The 20,354-nt window shown below is 41.9% G+C and overlaps 1 protein-coding gene and 1 long non-coding RNA gene across 5 annotated transcripts in view; one reads left to right on the forward strand and one right to left on the reverse strand.

The window, feature by feature from the left end:
• The window catches only part of CECR2 (CECR2 histone acetyl-lysine reader), a 114,189-nt gene that overhangs the window by 79,112 nt on the left and 14,723 nt on the right, over nucleotides 1-20,354 (forward strand). For all 3 annotated transcript variants that reach the window (XR_014172133.1, XR_014172134.1, XM_081926725.1), the window contains exons 8-14: nucleotides 1,157-1,234; nucleotides 15,605-15,761; nucleotides 16,330-16,459; nucleotides 16,729-16,766; nucleotides 16,870-16,961; nucleotides 17,122-17,248; nucleotides 19,149-19,564. Coding sequence is in view for 1 of the 3 variants with exons in the window: in XM_081926725.1 (XP_081782851.1) it covers nucleotides 1,157-1,234; nucleotides 15,605-15,761; nucleotides 16,330-16,459; nucleotides 16,729-16,766; nucleotides 16,870-16,961; nucleotides 17,122-17,248; nucleotides 19,149-19,564 (1,038 nt within the window). In the remaining 2 variants the exon portion in view is untranslated. The remainder of the gene's footprint in view (nucleotides 1-1,156; nucleotides 1,235-15,604; nucleotides 15,762-16,329; nucleotides 16,460-16,728; nucleotides 16,767-16,869; nucleotides 16,962-17,121; nucleotides 17,249-19,148; nucleotides 19,565-20,354) is intronic.
• Nucleotides 130-19,526, reverse strand: LOC309378892. 2 transcript variants are annotated; one of them, XR_014172260.1, is made up of 3 exons: nucleotides 19,414-19,526; nucleotides 2,501-2,625; nucleotides 130-998 (listed from the first exon to the last, which is right to left on the reverse strand). It is a non-coding gene; the product is annotated as an uncharacterized lncRNA (long non-coding RNA). The 2 variants fall into 2 exon arrangements; XR_014172261.1 differs by lacking the exon at nucleotides 19,414-19,526 and adding an exon at nucleotides 2,718-3,419.

Here is a 20,354-nt window from a genome sequence, read left to right on the forward strand (position 1 = left end):
GATAGTGCCTAGATTCTATGACCAGATAACCAAAGTTATGTTGTTGGAATCCCCCCCTCAAAAAAATGATTAAAAAATTCTCAAACATACCGTATGTGCTTTGTAACATCTGGATTTTTTTGCTTTTTTTAAAAAAAACATGCACAAATTAGTGGAGCAAAAAAGGAGGATTCACATAGGTAATGCTGGAGAGGCAATAGTTGTAGAGAAAAAAGGCAACTGGATAATGTATAATAGAAAACATTTGACTTCTAGATCATTCACACGAACTCATTGAATATTTGAGGCATTTGCATATGCTAACAATATGTGCTTGAGATTTTCTTCACAATGAAATAAAAGTCAGAAGATTGATCTAAATTGCATTATTGTGCCATGGTTAAATTCAGATAGCCAGTAATCAAGGGGGGAAAGTGAAGAAGTTTGGCTGTCTAGAACTGCTGTAGAGTTCCAAGTGCATGCTTTGCAATAGATAAGAACCATTTTGTTCCGTTTTGGGAGAATTTGTAATCTCTGTGCTCAGAAGTGGGCTACTGAGTAGAATGGAGAAGAATTTAATTATATTTCTCTTGAGAGCATTGTAGTGGATAGCTATGTTCTCTCCCCCACAATCCCCTTCACTACCTCAGTTCAGATTGGCAGCGATCTGGAAGGGGAAGTATGCTTTCATTTGGAGCATTTGGCTTGACACATATGTGTGAGATTACTTACTCTCTGGTTTTAGAACATTATGAAGAATAATGTGGGGAGATGGACTAGTAAATAGAAGGTTGATTGGTCCTGTTTTGTGGCAGAAGGTTGCATTGGATGGTATTTTAGTCCATTTCAGCACTCTGATTCTTTGATATTTGAATCTGGAGGATACTTGTCAATCTCAGCAGCACTCAGTCTTTTGTAGTTTGTTTGCTTTGCTTTTGTTCTTGATAGCATTTGAAAAATCAACTCCTGTAATTCATTATCCAAACCTGGTCTTTGAGTAATTTTGTATCTTAATATAGCTTCTGTGACTTCATCTGTGAGGGATGAGAAATGAATTGCTAAGCGCTCTGTACATTGAAAAATATTACAGAAATTGTTACTAATAAATGGCATACACCCAAATACGAAGCCTTTGTACCAATGCTGATCCATGTTGATTTCTTTCACCACTTTTTAGGAGAAACGTCTGCAGCGAATGGAGTTTTCTCCTAGGTGGATGTCTGATCGTCAGCACATAAAGCCAATAAGGCAAGAGGTAATGTGTTATGTAATAGCAGAATAGAGGACACGGGTGGCACTGTGGTCTAAACTACTGAACCTTTTGGGCTTGCCGATTCGAAGGTCGGCGGTTCGAATCCCCGCAACGGAGTGAGCTCCCATTGCTCTGTTCAAGCTCCTGCCAACCTAGCAATTTGAAAGCATACCTGTGTGAGTAGATAAATAGGTACCGCTGCAGCGGGAAGGTAAACGGTGTTTCCGTGCGCTCTGGTTTCTGTCACGGTGTCCCGTTGCACCAAAAGCGGTTTAGTCATGCTGGCCAAATGACCGAGAAAGCTGTCTCTGGACAAACACTGGCTCCCTCAGCCTGAAAGCGAGATGAGCACTGCAACCCCATAGACACCTTTGACTTAACCATACAGGGGTCCTTTACCTTACCTTTAATAGCAGAATAGGTTAGCACAAATTAGCTATACAGTGCCACCCATCAACATTATCACTGAATGTGCTCACCTCAGCAACAAGTAGAAAATTAGGTCATAGAAACAGAACTTCAGGTAAGGGAACTTCATTTGGATATATTGGTATATTTATTATTTATACATACAATACAGATCTCAGGCCTACGTTTAAGGAAACTTACGCCTTATTGCCATCAGCCAGCACCTTTGTTTTCTTTCTGGAAGCTCATCACACATACTATAACACAGTTGGCACATCATAGTAACCTTAATTATTAGTTTTACTTATTCAGGTAATGTATAACCAATTCTGCATGAAAATCAATCCCAAAGTGGGGTACAACATAAAATATATAATACAATCCTAAAATAAAGCAATATAAAAAATTAAACCACAATAAATCAAATTGACATGGCAGCAGCATAACCATGAAGCATAAACATGACCAAACATTTCCTCCAGTCAACAACCAAATGTCTGAGTAAATAAAAATGTCTTTGTAACTTTGTGTAAAACCCATCAGGACTGGTGTCAACAAAATATGTTAGGAGACGGCATTCCACAGACATGAACCATGAAGATTGCTCTTGCTTCCATTCTCTTTCTCTAGCATGAGTAGCAGCAGGAAGCCATGATCCCTGCCATAACATTATGCCCAAACCAGTGATTGTGGTTTGTTTTGCTTCAAACAAACCTTACTGTTAAGCCAAGATTTGTTCTTAAATAGATGTCAGTTTCATTTTATCAGTTATGAAGAAATTTTGAAATATAGATAAAGCTCTTGAAATGTCTTCATTTAATATAGAGGTGGGTTGGAAAGAATTTTTGGCTAAATGCCTACCTCCCAGATAGCCATCTGGTTGTCATCAGCACAGAACTTCCAGCCTTCAATCTAATCCAGAAACAAAGTTCTCTGTTGAAGTATTTCATAGCATTGAATGGCAGACTCAGCCATTACTTCAACATCTGGGAAATGAGATGGTACATAGTGTCAGCACCTGAACTATATCACCACAAATCAGTGTGTTCCCAAATCTGTGTTTCACACCAAATTATACCTGAAGTTGCTTTTTGCCTTGCTGAAATTTGCAGTTGTATATTTGAAGTAGCCGTTTGCCTTTCTTGCTATACAGAAGTGAAATGGAAAGAATAGTTATGTACTGATGATGAAACTGGTCAGAGAGAGAAAGCTGGTCGAAAGCTGAGAGGGTAACAAGGCTTAGTGAGCTAGGAGAGTCTGTGGTAGAGAGAAGTCAAGAATCAGAAGCTGAGCTGGCGAATGGGAGGAGGGAGGTCAAGAGACAGCACTGAACAAGGCCGGTGAAGAGGCATGGGTGTCTCCCCCTCCTGCTGTGACAAGCTCCCCTCCCTCCCTGTCACCCAGAACCAGGAGAGGCATGAAAAGGTTGGAGGAGAGATTGGCTGCATGTAAGCACAGTCTCCAGTTGCTTGGGGAATGCCCTGCAGAGGAGGAGGCATAGACAGCTGTGGGGAGGAGGGAACCTTTAGTATCAGCAACTAATTTCATAGAATAAGATCCATAGGGAATGCACTGATGTGTTCATTAGGTCTGACACTCAGCCCGATCTTTGGAGATTGTGTTTTTGCTAATAAAGATCAACTTTGAACTGACCGGCACACTCTGTGACAACTGTGGAGCCAAGGAGTATTAATATTTTCAGCTTAATTAATGAAAATAAAGTGACACTTCTTCTTCATCCTGGGAGCCCCTGCTCTTGTTTAGCAGAGCAGCCCCAGGAGTGGAGTGTGCACTGCTGCATTATGTTCATTTTTAGGTGCAAGAAGTACAACAACAAAAATCATCCAGGAAATAAGAAGGTGCATACAGTGGTACCTCGGGTTACATACGCTTCAGGTTACATAGGCTTCAGGTTACAGGCTCCGCTAACCCAGAAATATTACCTCGGGTTAAGAACTTTGCTTCAGGATGAGAACAGAAATTGTGTGGTGGCGGCGCAGCAGCAGCAGGAGGCCCCATTAGCTAAAGTGGTGCTTCACGTTAAGAACAGCTTCAGGTTAAGAACAGACCTCCAGAACGGATTAATTTCTTAACCCGAGGTACCACTGTATTTATGTACAGGCAGGAAAATTGCAAATTTGGATGTAGAGAAACAAATGGGTGCTAATCAGTAGTAGGCTTGCTGTAGGACCTATGGTGCTTAGCATAAGCTAATTGCTTCCTATGGGCCAGTGTGTGTCAGCACTCCCATAAGCTCCCAAGTCTCTTTTAATTTTTCACCTGAGGAGCGGAGGCAGGGCGGGGAGGGGTAGCAGTTATTCTGGATGCAAGTCTCTGGACATACCCATTTCCGGTGAAACACAATGCCAAGTGTTTTGTCTCATTGAATTGTATTTGTTTCTTTTTAAATTGCAAGGCTTTCCAGCACATGATGCAGGGAAGTTGTTAAGACTGTAGTCATAGCACACAAATCTCTTTGTTTCTGACCATGTATGGCATCTGTGGAGTTGCCCCTCCCGCCTGGTTCCAAGATGTAGATGCTGCTTAAATATGTAACTGCTCTGTAGGCTTCTAATCCTTGCAATATTTCTCAAACAGGTGGTTCAGATTAGCTTCTCATTAAAAAAAACCTTCTGAGCAGCACCTTCATTAAGAAGAGGCTGCGGAAATTCTAGTAGGTATCACATGGGGGGGGGGAGAGGAAGGAGCAAGGGCTGTGTCTGAGGCAAGACCAAGGCCTGTGGGACTGCACATCTTGTGCTGAACTCTGGGAATTTCTTTTGGGGGGACTATATCAGAGCAAAGAGCAGAAGTTATTGGAGCCTGTTGTTCTGCATAGTCCGCAGTGCCCCCTGCTGCAAGCATGTGAGTGGTGCTTCAGCAAAGCAGCAGACATGCTTTCATGACTCCAAAGGAATTTTCACTTTCACACAATTTTATCACCCAACAATTTTTCTGTTTCCTCAAAAAAGTGTTTCTATGGCATCTTGTTGGGAATGGGGTGTGCTGGGGCTTCAGCTGAACTGAATCAGTTTCTGAACCTTCATTGGATTGAACCAACACAACTTCAGTTACAGCTGAGCCCAAACTGCATTTTAAAAATGGTTTGGATCCCCATATAACATGTTTTCATGATGGTTTGCAAAACAATATAAAGTAAGACAGGTCCAAAGTCTTCAGAGATAACAAATTAAATTTTGGCAGAGAAGAGTCGGCAGAGGGAGGGAGGCAGAACAATGTGGTGGATCTTTGCAAATGCAATTATGTGTGCATAGGTTTTGATTTAGCTTGGGGTAACAAAACTGGTTTATGCAAAAAGCTACACATAACACAGCATTTATGAATAGACCTTGCATTTTTTAACTAGAATATAGTAGAAAGAAGCTCTCCAGTACATATTTTTTGTATGAAAAGGGAGCTTTGGGATCCACCTGAAATGTTTTCCCAAAACTTAATCCCCCCCACTTCCGTTTTTGTGCAGCAATCTGCTGCTGCTTGTGGCCCTAAACAGCTGCAACCTCAGGGCCGTTTTTGCTCTCAGATTGGCTGTGTGATGACAGTACCATGACAAGGGAAGAAGGCCTATTTTGAGCAAAGAAATGATACTGAAACAGCAGCCCATCTGCACTACATAGAGGCTCACACTTCTGCAGCAGACCAGATACAGAGTGTATAGGCTGCCTTAATTGCATGAGGAGCACTTCATCTTTCTATAGCACCTCATAATAAAAGTGCTTATTTTGTGTAGAATAAAATATTCATGGAATGCAGCCCTACCCTCCACCATTCTAATTTAGCATTGGATGCTGTAGCCTAATGACAGAATTCAACACTTTTAAAGACTTTTATAAAGACAATTTAACCTATGCATGAACATTAGAACATTTATTAAATAATATCTAAAGTGGACTCACAGTATATTTCCCTATAAATCCAATCATAGGTTTTATCCCCCCACCCTCTCCAAGCCAGCCTTGCCGTAAACTATTTGGACATAGCCAACATGGTACCTTCCTGATGTTGTGGTCTCAACACCTATCATCCCTGATCATGGCCATGCTGGCAGGGGCTGGTGGGAGTTGCAATCCAAAGAAGGGCACCAGGTTAGCAACCCTGATCTAGAGGGTGCTCAGTGGTAAGTGTGTAAGTTGTATAAAAGAAACCCACCTGTATAATAGTTCTGTAAGAGAAATACTTATTGTTAGCAAAAGAATCAGACTGTATTGAATAATGTATTTAACTCCTGATTTTGACTTTTGTTTTTTCTGTAGAATTTGGACTGGAGCATTGTTAGAGATGTACACTGCCCTTTGAAATTCTTATTTGTTGACACTAGCTCCGTAACTTTCAATAAAATATGAAAGTTCTGGTAAATAACTCTCTAGAAAAATCAGTTAAATAGTTTGTGTATTTTGGGAGATTATCTTTTAGTATTTTAATCCTCACATGAGCATAAGTATTCAGGCACTATTGTATCTGAATAAATTCTATAGGGATGATCCTGTGAGTGGTCAGATGAAATGGACTAAATAACATAAAAGGTCTAATTGCTCTGATTCTCTTTAAATTATTATCTTGGGATTAATTGGATACACTGGCAACACTAGTTCAAATACAGAAGCTCACTTTGGTGGGCTGGGTTGCACGCAAAGGACACCTTGCATTCTGATGTGAGGAACAGGTGTTTGTATCTAGTTCTCTGCCTTGCTTTCGTTCTGTAAAGTAGCCCATGTCTTATGATTTTTTTACTGTTGTCTATCTGTAGCATTCTTCTATTAAAGGACAAAGCAGGGGCCTAGGGACCTTGCTTAATGCATTGTTGTTGCTGGTGGCAAGGATGGGAGATGATGTCAGACAATTCTCCAAGGAAGCATTACTGAAGGAAATGACTAAATAGCATTTCTGCAACAACACAAATATAGAGGCACTTAGGGTATCTAGGGTGGAAGCTAGCTTGCCTTTCTAGCAATTTATCAGTGCCCCCTCAGGTCCCATTTGCAGGCAGGTGAAAAAAAATGAAGCAATAATGGCTAAGGTGCAGGCTTTTGTCTGAATTAATGATGGGCTAAGGCCTGAAGGGCAGTGAGGAGGCTCCAGCTGATCATTAATTCTCAGGAAATAGATTGCATTGAAGACCCAGTTTTCAATGCAGTGGTGAACCTGTATCTGGGCTATGCCATTTCTGGTTGCAGACAAAGGTTCCCATGACTGACTGTTCCTTCCACTTACCGAGTTTTCTATGTAGAAGGTTCATTCAATCATGGGAATTTCCATCTGGCATCTAAAGTGGCATTGTTGGGGAGAAGGTTTATAGTTATAGAAGTTCTTCTATAGCCATGGCTTGGAATTCTTTTCCAGCCTAAGGACTGCATTCCCTTCTTGGCAACCTTCCTGTGGCCACATATACCACTGGCAAACATGTCACCTTTGTACTGTAGGCTAGCTTGTGCACACTCACACCCATCTCTGTCCTCCATCCAGACGAGCAAGAGGCATTATCAAAGTTCAAATGCACAGTCCAGCCAGGGCAAAACACTCTGGGTGTAAAGCAGAGGCACTGGGTGTTGTGGCCTGGGGAGAGTTCCAGTGACCCGCCAGGGGGTCACTGTTCTGCATATAGGGATTTATTGTGTAGAGGACCATTCCATCATCTGAGCCCAGAAACAGGCTTACTCTCCTCAGCAATCCATAAACAGATTGTTATATTGTGTTATATTGTTCAGCTACTCTCCTCAGCAAGCAGTAGGCCTCAGTGATAATTTATAACCTATAGAGGGAAGGAAGCAATAAACTTCTTCTTTCTTGTGGATTTTAAGATGTATCTGTGCCATGAAACTTTACAAACGAGGTAGAAAAGTTGCCAGATGGTGCAAATATCAATAATCTGGTAGTTGTGAATAGTATAATTGGCTTTATAAGATGAAATAGTAGTATGATTCTATAAGCAGAAATTGTAAGCCATTGCAGTAAAGTCTCAAGTGTGTCCTACTAATAGAGGCATTTAGATACTTGCTGGACCATAACTGGTGTAAATAATCATATCCCCCCCCCCCTTTGGCTCACTTTTTTTCTAAACTAAAAGGTGCAGATGTTGTAACCTTTCCTTATTTGGGAATTGTTCCAGCCCTCTGGTCATTTTGGTTGCCCTTTTCTGAACCTTTTCCAGCTCTGCGATATACTTTCTTAGGTGAGGCAAGCAAATCTGTGCATAGTATTCCAAATGAAGTCACACCATGGATTTGCATAACAGCATTATGATACTGTCAGTTTTATTTTCAATCCTTTTCATTTTGAGGGACTTTATCTGATTTTTTTTTGGGGGGGGAATAAGTTAGTTTGTCATCTGGATCGGCTCTATATGCTAAATGAAACTGCCGAAGGATTCTAAAAGGTTAGTGAAACAGATGTTACCCTTGCTGGTTCAGCAAGACTTATTCTTCTATGTGCTTAGTAATTCTGCTTTTAATAATGCTTGCTTCCAGTTTTCCTGGAACAGAAGTTAAGCTAAAGGACCTGGATCCCCTTGGTTTGAAAACTGAAGTGTAAACTGAAAAATTAGTTGAGTCACACCCTTTCTTTCTCTTTGTCTTTTTTTTAAAAAATTGTGATTTCCAGTTAAATACATTTCAATACTTTTACAGTCATTTTAACATTTCAAAACTCTACTTCCTTCCTCTTTACTGCGGTTCCTTAAAATTATTTTTATCATTTCCTGCAGATTCTAAATTATCTTAACTTATATTCATCTACTTTTAATTATATACTCTTATGAAACTGCAGGTTATTACAATAATCCTGCCAATGTCCTTATCTGTTTACAATTTGTTTGTAAATATTCAATAAACCATTTCTATTCTTTTATAAAAAGTCTGTTATCTTGATTTCTTATTTTTCTGGTAAGTTTCGCCATTTCTGCATAGTCATAAGTTTTTGTATCCATTCTTCTTTTGTCTGGACGACTTCTTTCCATTTTTGGGCAAATAACATTCTTGCCGCTGTAGTTGCATACATGAATAAATTTCTATACTGTTTAGGTAGTTCTACCCCTATAATTCCCAGAAGAAAAGCTTCACAGTAAGCTTTAACCTTACTACAAGGCCACCACATATTATAGAAAGTACAGTGGTATCTCGGAAGTTGAACAGAATCCATTCCGGATGTCCGTTCGACTTCCAAAATGTTTGGAAACCAAAGCATGGCTTCTGATTGGCTGCAGGAGCGGAAGCTGCATCAGACGTTCGGGTTTCAAAGAACGTTTGCAAACCGGAACACTCACTTCTGGGTTTGTCGCATTCAGGAGCTAAAACGTTCGACTCAGAAGGTGTTCATGAACCAAGGTGCGACTGTACCTTCTTTCTCTTTAAGTTATACATTTTTGCCAGTTTACTCGGTGTTAGATACCATTTATATAACTTTTTCATGTAGTTTTCTCTTAAATCAGAGCATGCTGTAAATTTTATATCCATATTCCACGATCGTTCCCACACTTCCATATCTATATAATAACAATATCTATTGCCTAATGTATCATTGGGGATGCGGGTGGCGCTGTGGGTTAAACCACAGAGCCTAGGACTTGTCGATCAGAAGGTCAGCGGTTCGAATCCCTGTGACGGGGTGAGCTCCCGTTGCTCGGTCCTTGCTCCTGCCAACCTAGCAGTTCGAAAGCACATCAAAGTGCAAGTAGATAAATAGGTACTGCTCCGGCGGGAAGGTAAACGGCGTTTCCGTGCGCTGCTCTGGTTTGCCAGAAGCAGCTTAGTCATGCTGGCCACATGACCTGGAAGCTGTCTGCGGACAAATGCCAGCTCCCTCGGCATATAGAGTGAGATGAGCGCACAACTCCAGAGTCGGTCACGACTGGACCTAATGGTCAGGGGTACCTTTACCTTTACCTTTAATGTATCATTGAAGATTTTACTTGCTCATCCTTTGTCTCCCATTTCAGTAATATCTTACACGTTTTAGACAGCACTTTAACATTGCATTCCAATAGACCTCTCTCCAGTTGTGATATTTTCCCTCCAAACCCTCATTTCCTATCTTTCCTAAATACTTTATTCAAATGATATTGTATCCATGTTGTTAACTTTCCTGATAAATCATTAAATTATTTTAATTTAAACTCTTCTCCCTCTTGCTTTAATAAATTTCTACAAGTTGTCCAACCTATCATATTCTTTTTCTTTACCACTATGGCTTCCAATGATGAGAGTCAAAGTGGTGTTTTTATCTCCAATAATTTTTTGTACTTATCCCATTCTCTTTACAAATTTTTCCTAATTATGTGATTTGTAAATCCTTTGTGTACTTTCACCTTTTCATAGGTGTGCCAGCTTCCAATATTATCATGACATCTAAATCTAAAATATGTGGATTCTCCAATGTCATCCAGTCCTTCAGCCACCCTAAAGTGACTTACCGTATATTGCCACCTTTTTTAGGCTAAAAAGCTGAAGCATGCACTGAGCTAAAAGCTAAAGCTGTCTTTTGAAATTCTAAACTGACATTCTCACTAGACATGTTGTGTCCAATCTATATTGGGTTTTTAACCCACTCTCCAAAAATGGGATTGAAACAAGGTTTCTGGTTTATGTTTTATTTAAATTAGTTTGTCTGATCCTATATTCTCAGGAGACCAGGAGAGAAGTTTGGGTACATCTCAGCTTTCTGAGAGGGGTTTGCATGGGTTAAGACAGATAGAGCAAGAGACCTCCAGCTTCTCAGACTATCTCTGTAGTACTGTACCTTTATAACTATGCTGACCTCTCTCTATCTCTTTGATGTTTACAGTGGTATTGCATTTCATTTACAACTTCCTGCTCCGCTCCTCCTCATGCACTTTATTTGGACCTCAAGGCAAGAGGTCATCTTGGATCAATCTTCTGGGAACAAAGGGGCAAGCATAGCTTTGCTTCTTTGTTTCTCCAGCTAGAATGTACTTCCTTACAATAAGTTTTCTTATATAAACCATGCCTCAGTCTGAATGCCTTTCAACTAAAGGTGTGCTCCAAGCAAGAATTCATTTAACTAAAGTTAACTTCCTCTGCTGCATATAAACACTAACATTTCCTACATTGTAGAGTTCTGGCAACTATCAGCTTTGTCTGTAGAATCAATTTCCATAATGCTCCCTGCATAGCAGGGCTTGCTAACCCCTATCTCCCCTCTCCCAAGACCCTACCAGTTAAAAAAATAGAAAGAGTGCTGGGGTGAACAATGAAGTTTAAGCAATTTGATTATGCATCAGGGTGGTTTTTGATAAGCAAAAAAGAGGCAAAACTTCTCATTGACTAATCAATATGGATCAACTGAAAAGGGGAGCTTTGTGCCTCTATGTGTGTTTCCCATGTCTTGCACACGTTTGTCCTGTGTTGTGCGTGATTGTGTGTACAAGAGTGTGGGGTGAACACACTCACTTACTGGCATGCGTTCTGTGGAAGATTGGCTAAACATGGAAGTGGCCATCAGGGCAAAATGGTTAGCCATTCCTAGTATATAGGATGGCTCTTAAAAACTATATTGGCACACAATGCAACTGCCAACTCCTAATATGAACAAGACGACCAGAACATATCTGGCTAATTCTGCAACACATACTGACTGCATGTTAGCTTCTGATGCTTTGAAATCTGTTACTGGCCAAGGGCAGATGGCCATTAAGATCTACTGAAGAGGGCCTGATTGTGATCCTATCTAGGCAGGAAATAAATATAGAAGAGTGACTTTCCTGTTGTGGCTGTGACCTCTGGAGCCAGCTGCCCAGCAGAACCTTCACATCTTTAAGAAGATGATGAAAGGATTGATTTTAAATATGCTTTAAATGTGAAATACTGAGGGGGGGTTGAGGAATTTATGTTAGCTAGATTTTTTAGTATATTTATGAAGTTACATATTGTTTTAATTAATGCCTGTGATTTTTTTCTGGTTTTTTAATCTTGATTGAAGTTACAGGCACAGAGCAAGTTTTCAGAATATAAGTAATTACTTGGAATTGTTAGGTGAGATATCGAACATAATAAACAAACAAATAAATAAATATATAAATAGGGCTGAGCTGAATTTTCTTGGAGCATATATATATATATATATATATATATATATATATATATGCTTTCGTAGATTTTCACGGGTACAGGAATGCAGGTTTTGGTGTCCTCGGGTGTCTTCCCGTGTAAAAGTTGGGGTGTCTAGGCGACGTTTCGACGAGGTCTCACTCGTCATCTTCAGGCCTGAAGATGACGAGTGAGACCTCGTCGAAACGTCGCCTAGACACCCCAACTTTTACACGGGAAGACACCCGAGGACACCAAAACCTGCATTCCTGTACCCGTGAAAATCTACGAAAGCAAATGCCTGAAGATGACGAGTGAGACCTCGTCGAAACGTCGCCTAGACACCCCAACTTTTACACGGGAAGACACCCGAGGACACCAAAACCTGCATATATATATATATATATATATATATATATATATATATATATATATATATATATGAAAGGTGCCATTTCCGGGGATATGAAGCTTTCTGTGAAAGTTCAACACATCTGGGGGGGGGGGAGAGATACCTTTTGCTGTAAAAATGTGATCCAATCCCTTTTCTTGGCAAAGCACTTTCCAAAAGAAGATAAAAGACCATCCTAAAACTTGTGGCATGGTTACCTTCTTATAAAGTGGCTCTTTTATAGCAATCACATAATTTACATACTCTGAACAAGATTCTGGCAATATTGCCCTGGTAAAGAGGCACTCATGCTTGGGATTGGGGTAGTTTGTGCTATTGTAAATATCTGTAATACTGGTCCCTGAAAGGTACTCGTCTGTGTTGAGCATTGTCCTAAGCCCCAGTTGTTTAGTGTTGGATTTTTATAGTACTTTCTGAACCTATCCCTGATGCAATATTCAGTTCCACATATATTCTTTCTGTGTTCACTGTTCCAGCATACAAATAGAAAAGCCTGCATCTTCAGAGCATTCTAAATGTAGACTATAGAGATTTTTGGTGACAGAGTCTGCCCTCTCATAACTTCCCAGTTGGTTCTTCTTTGCTGCAGCAGTGGCATTGTAAAGAATAGCTTTATTTTCTCATTTCAGGCCAGTATACATTATGTGACAGTGTGTACGCATCTAATGCACCTTTTGCAATTATCACATGTTCCTTCCCTGACTATTCATTCTTATAAATGTGGTTGTATGTGCTGAAAGCAAGCTGCATACATGTGAAATGCAGTCATTGAAAACAAACAATACATTTCCTGTAGTTATGCCTTGATTTAATCACGTGGATGTACATTTATAAGACCAAGAGAAAAATTACAGGGAGGTGCTTTCCTATGATGATAGTATCTTGTTTTAAAAATGTACAAATGATCCAATTTCTCATTCAGAGTCAAGTCTGTTTCTAAAGGCTATAAAAGGGCTTCAAAGGTATATTCAACACTTTGAATTGTGCTCGGAAACGTACTGGGAGCCAATGTAGGTCTTTCAAGAGCGGTGTTATGTGGTCTCGGCGGCTGCTCCCAGTCACCAGTCTAGCTGCCGCGTTCTGGATTAGTTGTAGTTTCCGGGTCACCTTCAAAGGTAGCCCCACGTAGAGCGCGTTGCAGTAGTCCAAGCGGGAGATAACCAGAGCATGCATCATTCTGGTGAGACAGTCTGCAGGCAGATAGGGTCTCAGCCTACGTACCAGATGGAGCTGGTAAACAGCTGCCCTGGATACAGATTTGACCTGTGCCTCCATGGACAGCTGTGACTCACAGGCTGCGCACCTGGTCCTTCAGGGGCACAGTTACCCCATTCAGGACCAGGGAATCCTCCACACCTGCCCGCCTCCTGTCCCCCAATAACAGTACTTCTGTCTTGTCAGGATTCAACCTCAATCTGTTAGCCGCCATCCATCCTCCAACCGCCTCCAGACACTCACACAGGACCTTCACCACCTTCACTGGTTCTGATTTAAAAGAGAGGTAGAGCTGGGTATCATCCGCATACTGATGAACACCCAGCCCAAACCTCCTGATGATCTCTCCCAGTGGCTGCATGTAAATGTTGAAAAGCATGGGGGTGGACAGAACCCTGAGGCACCCCACAAGTGAGAGCCCAGGGGTCTGAACACTCATCCCCCACCACCATTTTCTGAATACGGCCCAGGGGGAAGGAGCAGCACCACTGTATGACAGTGCCCCCAGCTCCCAGCCCCTCAAGACGGTCCAGAAGGATGTTATGGTCGATGGTATCAAACGCCGCTGAGAGATCCAGCAGAACTAGGAAACAGCTCTCACCTTTGTCCCTAGCCCGCCAGAGATCATCAACCAGTGCGACCAAGGCAGTTTCAGTCCCATGATGAGGCCTGAATCCTGACTGGAAGGGATCCAAATGGTCTGCTTCTTCCAGGCGTGCCTGGAGTTGTTCAGCAACCACTCGCTCAATCACCTTGCCCAAGAATGGAAGATTTGAGACTGGGCGATAATTGGCCATCGTGGCCGCATCTAAAGATGTTTTTTTAAGAAGCGGTTTAATAACCGCCTCTTTCAGCGGGTCTGGGAAGGCTCCCTCATGGAGGGAAGCATTCACCACCCCACGAAGCCCATCGCCCAGTCCTTCCCGGCTAGCTTTTATAAGCCAGGATGGGCAAGGATCCAGGAGACAGGTGGTTGGCTTCACTCGTCCAAGCAGCCTGTCTACATCCTTGGAGGTAACAGATTGGAATTGATCCCACACAACTTGACTAGACAGGACTCTAGAACTCTCCCGCCCTGGCCCTGCTCCCACGGTGGAGTCTACTTCTTCCCGAATCTGAGCGATTTTATCTGCAAAAAACTTTGCGAAATCATTGCAGGAGATCATGTGGCCCGTATTGGGCCCCGATGTCGCAGGTGGTTCCGCTAAATTGTAAACCACCTGAAAAAGTCTCCTGCTGCTGTTTTCTGCAGATGCAATAGAGGTGGCGAAGAAGGTCTTCTTCGCTGTCGCTATCGCCACTTGGTAGGCTCGACGTTGAGCTCTAACCTGTGTCCGGTCAGATTCGGAATGAGTTATCCGCCACCGGCGCTCTAGCCATCTCAACGATTGTTTCATTACCCTCAGATCCATGGAAAACCACAGGGCTGCCCGGGCTCCATGCAATCGGAGAGAGCGCTTCTGAGCCAAACAGCCAATAGCCCTGGTTAACTTCACATTCCAGCGGGCCACCAGGGAATCGGCTGAAAGGCCATCAACATGGTATAAAGCATCCCCTACCACTCTCTGGAAACCATTTGGATCCATTAAGTGGCGGGGGCGGACCATCTGAATCGGTCCCACCTCCCTGCAGAGGGGATGGGTCGCAGAGAAGTCCAGTTGCACCAGGAAGTGATCTGACCATGGCACTTCTTTTGTTTCGCTTTTACTTAGTGTCGGATCACCAACATCCATAGAGGTAAACACCAGGTCCAAGGCATGTCCGTGGCTATGGGTTGGGCCAGACTTTTTCAGGGACAGCCCCATGGAGGCCATGCTTTCCACGAAGTCCCAAACAGCCCCTTGTAAGGTCGTGTCGGCATGGATGTTAAAATCCCCTAGGACAACCAAGCTAGGTGTCTCCAGGAGAACATCCGCCACAACCTGAAGCAGCTCGGGCAGGGAATCCTTGGTGCAGCGGGGAGGTCGGTACACCAAAAGGAATCCTGTACTGCGCCTATTGCCCAACTTCCAGAACATGCACTCGGAAAACTGGGTCTTCCCAATAGGACGCCTGGTGCAAACTAATGACTTCCTAAAAATCACTGCACCCCCCCTCCCCACCACATGTAATGGATAGAGAGTTAGACTAGGGCTGTGGATGCTGATCTTCAAAGTTCCACTCAACCTTGAAGCACACTGGTTAACTTTTGGCAAGTCACTGTATCTCAGTCTGACCTACCTAACATAAATTATGGGATATAAATATAATAACTAATAAGTAAATAATTGTTTATTTCTGCAGGTGACTCCTGTGGCGCTCAGCAGAATGGAGAAGCAGAGACGACGGGAAGAGGAGGAGGAACGTCAAATCCTTCTGGCAGTTCAGAAGAAGGAGCAAGAACAAATGTTGAAGGAGGAAAGGAAGCGAGAAATGGAGGAGAAAGTCAAGGCAGTGGAAGGTAGGCGGATCAGCTTTACGGAAGGTTTTTTAGTTGCTCTTGGTCTACAAATTATTTTTATATGCATGATATCCACTTCACAAGCATTGTACACCAGCATGTCACTCTGTTTAGTTGTTTAATGGCAATGATTGCTTGTCTTAGTCTGACAGAAGTAATATAGTCGTCATGGCTGGTAGCTTCATTGATATCCTTATTCTGCTTGAATTTGTCTAATCTCTACATTTTGTGGCAGTGCATAAAGAAGTACGTTTTTGTATTTCACAAATCCCTAACCATTTAGTTTCATTGAATGACTCCAGTTCTAATATTAGAGAGAGCAAAACATCTTTCTACCTACTTCCTCTGCACCACACATAATTTTATACACCTCTCTCATATCCTCACTTTCTCACCTTTTCTAAATTAAAAAGGTCCAAACATTATAACGTTTCCTCAAAGAGGAGTTGCTCCAACCCCATGATAATTCCACTGGTGGCACACAAGAGTGTGAATGACCTCCTGAAACCCTGGGCATCGTGCAAGAAAACTTCTCAAGAATGTAACAGTTTTTCTTCCCTATCTTCAGAACGAGCCAAGAGAAGGAAGCTCCGAGAAGAGCGGGCATGGCTGCTTGCCCAGGGAAAGGAACTTCCCCCAGAGCTTTCTCACTTGGACCCCAGTTCACCTGCTAGGGAGGAGAGGAAGACCAAGGACCTGTAAGTAAATTGCAGTGAGTGGCCTATAAATGCAGAAAAACAATCACACCCAAAACAGTTGATTGTCACTGTTAATGTTGATGGCCAAAGAAAAGGCTATAGAGGAATTATACTATGTGGCATTAAAAAGAGTGTGAGTGCAGGCCTTGGAAAGCATTGCAATTGCTGGAATTGAACATTCAGTGATAAGGATAACATACCAGAGACAGAGTTGGGGAGGAAATGAGGCTGGAGAAACTTTGCATTAATTTTACATTTCCTCTTTGCAGTTTTGAATTGGATGATGAGTTCACTGCCATGTACAAAGGTCAGTCCCCACACCAGACACTAGCTTTGCAGGTTGGTTGGTTTTTAAAGTATTGGCATCCATTTGTATGTGTAACAGTTTATCATCTTTTTGCTGCTGACAGTTCTCGATGTAGTGAAGGCTCACAAGGACTCCTGGCCATTCCTGGAGCCAGTTGATGAATCCTATGCCCCAAATTACTACCAAATTGTTAAGGTAAGCAATATGAAACCCTTTTTTGCATTCTGAACATTGTGTTATAGTTGATGCAATGGAATCTGCATAATTTAGCAGGCAGAATAAGAATACATCTTTTTAAAGGATGATTGTAGCTTTCAAGGTCTGTAAGTCTGAAGCAAACTGGGGTATTTTTCAGACTCCCATGGATATATCTAGCATGGAGAAGAAGCTAAATGGAGGCCAATACTACACCAAGGAGGAATTTGTGGGTGACATGAAGACCATGTTCAGGAACTGCCTTAAATACAACGGTGAAAATAGTGGTAAGAATTTGGAACCTGAGTTCCATTTATTGTGTACATATACATGGAAAACAGCCCAAGTCTTTTGTAGCTGGATTGGACAGGAAATGGATGAAGAGGTTAAGACCGTAATTCTTAATTCACTACAAACATTTGAAAAATTAAATAAATGTGCCTTGTGGCTATATTCATTCACATGAAAGGCTTCTGGAGTAAACCCTGAGGAAAAATATGTACAAATTGGTTTGTGGGACATCTTCAGGAGTAAACCCAACACAATTCCCGTTCCTAAGACTGTTGGATGGCATCTTGTATGTCTCCTTCCAGCAACTCCTGCAGCCAAGCTGGTGCCTAAAATATTGCTCTTCTTTCCTTTGGACTACATCAGCAGGGCTGAGAGTGGGGTATTGTTGTCTGGGTAGCCCAGGACCTCCATACATACTGCCCAGGCTTGCTCACTGGAGAGGAGGTGCATTCCATTGTCTCTCAAGATGGATGGATGCCAACAACAGTGTAATTGGCAGAGTCAATCCTGCTTGCAGGTGTCAGATTATTATTATTTAATTCAACTATGCATCATGGACTAGAGTGGCAGAAAGTTAATAAGCTGGTATAAGCAGGGGAACATGGAGTGTTAGTTATAGAGAAAGGATTGGGAACTGTGCTGTCAGCTGAATTTATATTAGCTGGCATTAGGAAAAACTGCTCTTTTTATGATCTTCTTTCAGACCACAGTCTTTATGTCCTCATGCTATTCTGTGCTACTCTTAGACCAGAGGCATCATCTTTCAAAAAGTTGTAGCTCTCAGAATCCTAACCTTGTTAAAGAGGCTGGATTCCCCACATACACAAAATGCAACAGTACACAAAGCCCAGAGAAATGTGCTTAACTGTTGACATAATCTGTAGGATTGTCATGTGCATATAGTTGAAGCATAGTTCCTTCATGTACAGAGTTCCAGTTGTGTGGCTAGCATTTCTGTATTAAGCTCTGTGTAGCAGCTGCACACTAAAAAAGAGAGAAAAAGATGAGTGTGGTCTTCTGAATTTGGGTGACCTTACACTATTGGGCAACATTATGAATCATTTACTAAAATATTGTGGATGGGATTCACTCAAAGAGCCCTGTCAGTGGAAGCCCTTCACAAGGACTTCTGCTTGTGTCACAGGGTTTCCCCTCACACTGCCCCCTGCCCCCCAATTGACTTAGGAGAACACCAGAACAGCACATGGAAAGATGAATCATTCCTTCTGGCAAGCTTACAGACATGGGGCACTGCTGAATTCCATTCTTTTACTTGGGTCTACCAGTTGCACACATTTCTGAAACAAACAGAAAACTTACTTTAACTCATTTTTAAGACCATTTATGCCCAATGCAAGACTTGATATGTGAAACTGAAGTGGAGTCATCCCATTACAGTGGTACCTCGGGTTACAAACACCTCAGGTAACAAACACTTTGGTTTACAGACTCTGCTAACCCAGACGTAGTACCTCTGGTTAAGAACTTTACCTCAGGATGAGAACAGAAATCACGCGTCGGCAGCAGGAGGCCCCATTAAGCTAAAGTGGTACCTCAGGTTAAGAACGGCTTCAGGTTAAGAACAAACCTCCGGAATTAATTAAGTTCGTAACCAGAGGTACCACTGTATGTGTTTAATAAATGCACAACAGAGGCATCTGTATTACAGTTTGCATTATATTGATAATTTAAAATAAGGAATGTTACTGAAGGGATGCATTGAAATCCATCTTATAGCTTCCAGTTTTCCAGCTCTGAATGTATTTTATTTCCTTTTTAAAAACATAGTAAAAGCAGAGAGAGAGAATAACCTACATTCTAAGGGCAGTTCTCAGCAGAGGAAAAATGTAACTACCCATAAAACTCACTTTCTTTGATTTGCTTCTTTCAACACAGAATACACTAAAATGGCTTATAACTTAGAAAGATGCTTCCACCGGGCAATGATGAAGCACTTCCCTGGAGAAGATGGGGACACAGATGATGAGTTCTGGATCAGAGAAGATGGGAAGCGAGAGAAAAGAAGCCGTCGGACTATACGTTCCAGCACAGGGAATGTTTGGACTCGATCCAGAGACTCTGAAGGACCTGGCAAGAGACAACAGCATGTGCAAAATGGAGGAAAACTTCCACCTCACAAGGCGAAACATAGAGTGCCTACTTCTTCCTCTTCTTCCTTCTTCTCTGCCGAGGGTCCAAGTAGTAGTTCTATTCATCCCTCTGGAGAAATGGCCTCTTCCAATGGCCGAGGTTTCCTGAGTTCACATAGCTATGGTGGAATGCCCAACCGTGTATCCCATCCAGGGCAGATGGTAAGTCCCACTCCACTGGACCAACAGGAAAAAATATTATTTGGCGGGAATTACAAAAGGAACACCAGCAAATGGGAGGAAGTAGCATTAAGTATCCAAGCCTCTTTTCCTTTTTATAGCAAACTTCATGCTTTCTTTCCTTCCCCTATTCCTTCCTTCTTGGTGCAGTTTACACTGGACTTGAACAAACCCAGATTTTTTTTTTTTTTTTTTGTGTGTGTGTGTGTGTGTACTAGATCTTGTCTGGAAGATAAAAGATTTGGAAGGATTGTTTTCCATGTAACCACTTTTTTAAAAAATTAGCTACAAAGAAATACTGTCTGAATTTCTACTAATAGAATCAGAATTTGAAAAAGACAGAAAAAATCTAGTGCAGCCATCTTCCCTCTTAGTTTCACTTTACAGGCCTTATTATGCTCACTATCAGAGAGGTGGAATATTCAAAAGTTTGGCAATGGAGCATTTTGCTCCGGATGGTTCCGCAAACAAGGGAGAGTGCACATTTCCCAGCCTCTCCCTGATGATTTTCCTGGGTCAATGGTTAATATGATGGGGGAGGAATTTCCTACCCAACCTCAAATGTGGCCATCAATCACACCCTCAGCAAAAGCGACCAAGTGTTCCCAGGAATAAATAACCTTCAGGTTGGATTCATAAAATTGCTTGGCCCTGACTCAACCACAGTAGGATTTGTTCCTTTCAAAACTGTTCCAGAGAGACAATTCCATAGTTTTATAGCTGTGCTAGTTAAATTTCACATTTGCATTTGACTTCCCAGGTTTGCAGCAAA

The sequence above is a fragment of the Podarcis melisellensis genome, assembly GCF_964234715.1.
Source record: "Podarcis melisellensis genome assembly, chromosome: 10".
Classification (NCBI taxonomy): Eukaryota; Metazoa; Chordata; class Lepidosauria; order Squamata; family Lacertidae; genus Podarcis; species Podarcis melisellensis.